The 2933-nt window shown below is 55.5% G+C and overlaps 1 protein-coding gene across 1 annotated transcript; it reads right to left on the reverse strand.

The window, feature by feature from the left end:
* Positions 1-429: 429 nt before the first annotated feature.
* On the reverse strand, positions 430-2592 carry CCDC177 (coiled-coil domain containing 177). Its single transcript, XM_042459849.1, is given in 16 exon segments — positions 430-522; positions 525-691; positions 694-817; positions 819-1139; positions 1141-1266; positions 1268-1348; positions 1350-1412; positions 1415-1441; positions 1444-1809; positions 1812-1913; positions 1915-2079; positions 2082-2162; positions 2164-2193; positions 2195-2230; positions 2232-2256; positions 2258-2592. Coding segments are annotated over 16 exon segments (2142 nt in total).
* Between the last annotated feature and the right edge of the window lie 341 nt (positions 2593-2933).

The raw sequence follows: 2933 nt of genomic DNA on the forward strand, positions 1-2933 counted from the left end.
CTGCAGGGCCTGATCTAAAGTGAACTGCATCAAATGAAGTCGTAAGGGTGTCACAAATGAAAGGAGTTTGCTATTTGATTATTTGAGGGGATTTGCAATGCCCGTTAGCGTTCAGGGAGTTTATTACTGCATATATAAAAACGTATGTTGTCCCTGTTTGGTTCCTGTAACAGCACACTTTTTTGTTCAACAAAGGGTGGATAATCTTGGTCTCTGTACGCTGGCTGAAACAGATTTTGCATATGAATACACAAAAGCAGTTGGGGGGGGGAGGTCTGTGACGTAGCTGCCATAGTTTTGTGTGCTCTTCCAAATAATACATAAAGATTTTTTAACTGTCCAGACAAAACTTTTGATAAGTGACGCATTGGAAGATATATCCCCACTTAATCTGGAAAGAGGAAAGAGAGCATCTAGTTTTTTACCAGGCTAGCCGTGCAGTTTTCCTGCTTCAAAGGCCATCTTGTCAAAGGTGCGCACATTCATCTCTTCTCTCACTTTTTCCCGGACTGGGAACGATGCCCAGCGGAGACCGAGCATTTTCCATTTTCCAAGACGTTCTTTTTCTCCTTACAAATCTGTTCACTCCTTTCCAGCTTCTTCTCAATAGAGAGGAGGATCTCCCTGCGCCGGATATCTTCACACGTGTTCAACTTTTTCTTGTTGACTTTCTGTACCTTCTCCTTCTCCGTCGGCTCTGGACCACCTTCCGGGCTTTCTGCTGGACAACCTCCTCAGCTACCTGAGCCGCATGCTGGAGCTTCCTTTCCGAAGCGTTGGCCGGGCTTCAGGTACCCTTCTGCTCCAGGTCCCTCTTCGTCAGCAGCCACCTTGGCTTCTGAAGCGTGCCTTTCCTCCCGCTTGGCTCTCTCTCTCAAGTTCCCCCGGTTTTCCTTTCTCCACCAGCTGCTCATAGTTCTCTCCTGAGCCTTGTTCAAGCTCCCTTCAACGGAAGCCCGTAGCATGGCGTCTCTTCAGCTTCTGCTTGGCCAATCCTTGAGGATGGTCTCATGCTTCCGCTTCTCAGCTTGGTTGAGCAGCTTCTTCTCCTTCTGCAGTGCTGCTGCTGCCCTTCTTGAGGCCTCTCTTCTGGGTGTAGGGACAGCTTCTCCTGGCAGGAGCTGGACATCTTTATCCAGGGGCTTCCCTCTTGCCTTCCCCTGAGCTCTGAGGTTTGTGCTCCTGGTGGCGCTTTCTTCTCCTGTCCTCCAGGGGTCGCCTCTCCAGCCTCTCCTTCCTCAGCCTGCTCCGCTCCTCCAGGTGTTTCCCGCAATTTCTCCTCCACCATTAGGCTCTGCCTATGCTTCACCGAGGTGGCCTCCTCCTCCTCGTAGCTCAGCTGGCAGCGCGCGCTCTTCCACCTGGCTCTCCCACATGCGGTGGCACTGAACCAAGGCCCGGTGCTTCTGCCTTCTTCCTCCTGCTCCCTCCGCCGCTCGGCCTCCGCCGCCTCTGGCTGTCCCATTCAAGGTGGGCACTATGGCGTTGGGCATTCAGGATGCTCTCCTCCGGGCGCTTAGCGATCATCAGGGCGGCGATCTTGCGGTCCCTCTCAGACACTCCTGGAGGCTTTCTCTCGCTGTGACCTCCTTGATGATCTCCCTCCACCCTCTGGGCAGTCTGTGGAGAGTGGCTCAGGTCACCCAGGCTGAAGCTGCGGCCTACCTGTGGGGAGTCATGTGTGGAGGCCGCCTTAGTCCTGGCACCCTGTGACCCTTCTTTAGGCCACTTGTCCCTCAGCTGTCACCGCTGGTAGGAGGAGGACGGGGCCCCCGAGTCTGAGGAGGTTTTGGCGGATAAGCCCTTTTTCCCGCCTTTTGGGGTAAGGAGTCCAAGGAGTGGCTCTTCTTGGTCCTGGCACCAGAGGAGGCCCTCAGAGGAGGCCCAGACGACCTTGTTGGCGGGTGGGCCTGCTCCTGGACTGCAGCTTCCATTGACCCCGGGGGTGGAAGTGCTGCCCCTGAGGGCCGCCTCGGGAGGAGGAGGAGGAGGAGGGGGGGCGGCTGGGGGACTGTCCGCATGGCAAGGAGGAGATTGGGTGAAGAGGCTGCCGTTTTTCCTCACGGGACCTCTCTCCTTTCCTCCGCGCGGCACTGCTGGAGTTTCCTCGTGCCGCTCAGCGCTCATAGACCTTCATAGAGGCCCGCCGCCACCCTCAGCGACCCGCCCTGGGGCCTCCTTGACCAGCTCTCCGCCCAGGTGAACGAGGCAGTAGCTCCACAGGCTTCATCGGCACACCGTGCACAGGCCCCCAAGGCGAGGGCTGGTCAGCACATAGCGGCTCCCCTCCCGCCTCTGCAGAGTCAAGTTGAAGAGGTCCAGGTGCAAAAGAGGGAGGAGGAGGAGGAGAAGGAGGGGAGGACCCTGCACTGCTGGGCTTCCTCTCCTCTCGCCGTCCAGTGAAGGGGACGCTATCACCTCTGAGGCCATCACCCTGATGCTGCAAGGCCAGGTGTGGAGGACTCTTTGGAGAAGGGCCCTGCTGCTGTGGCCATCCGGGGCTGAGGCGCTTCTCTCTCCTTCCCCTTCTCCTGCCCACCTGTAGACAATCCCCGCATTTTGCCCTCGCCGGGTCTGCCACGGGACCACCATGCCTGGCCTCCGCAGGATCTGAAATGGAAGAGGAGTTTTGTGGGTTTGTTTGTTGTGTTTTATTTACTTAATAATAAAATCTTTATACACTTATACACCAAAATAACAACACAGTCTTGATTCAGTAAGCCTTTGACAAGGTTTCCCCCATGACACTGTAAACAAAGCTTGTAAAGTGTCGGCTAGACAAGGTAAGCTGTTTCATGGTTGACCGGCCGAACCCAAGGGTGCTCAACAATGGCTCCTTTTCATCCTGGAAGAAGTGACCAGTGGAGTCCCACAGGGCTCTGTCCTGGGCCCAGTGCTATCAACATCTTTATCAATTGGATGAAAGAAAAGAG

Source organism: Sceloporus undulatus, chromosome 1, assembly GCF_019175285.1.
Source record: "Sceloporus undulatus isolate JIND9_A2432 ecotype Alabama chromosome 1, SceUnd_v1.1, whole genome shotgun sequence".
Taxonomy (NCBI): Eukaryota; Metazoa; Chordata; class Lepidosauria; order Squamata; family Phrynosomatidae; genus Sceloporus; species Sceloporus undulatus.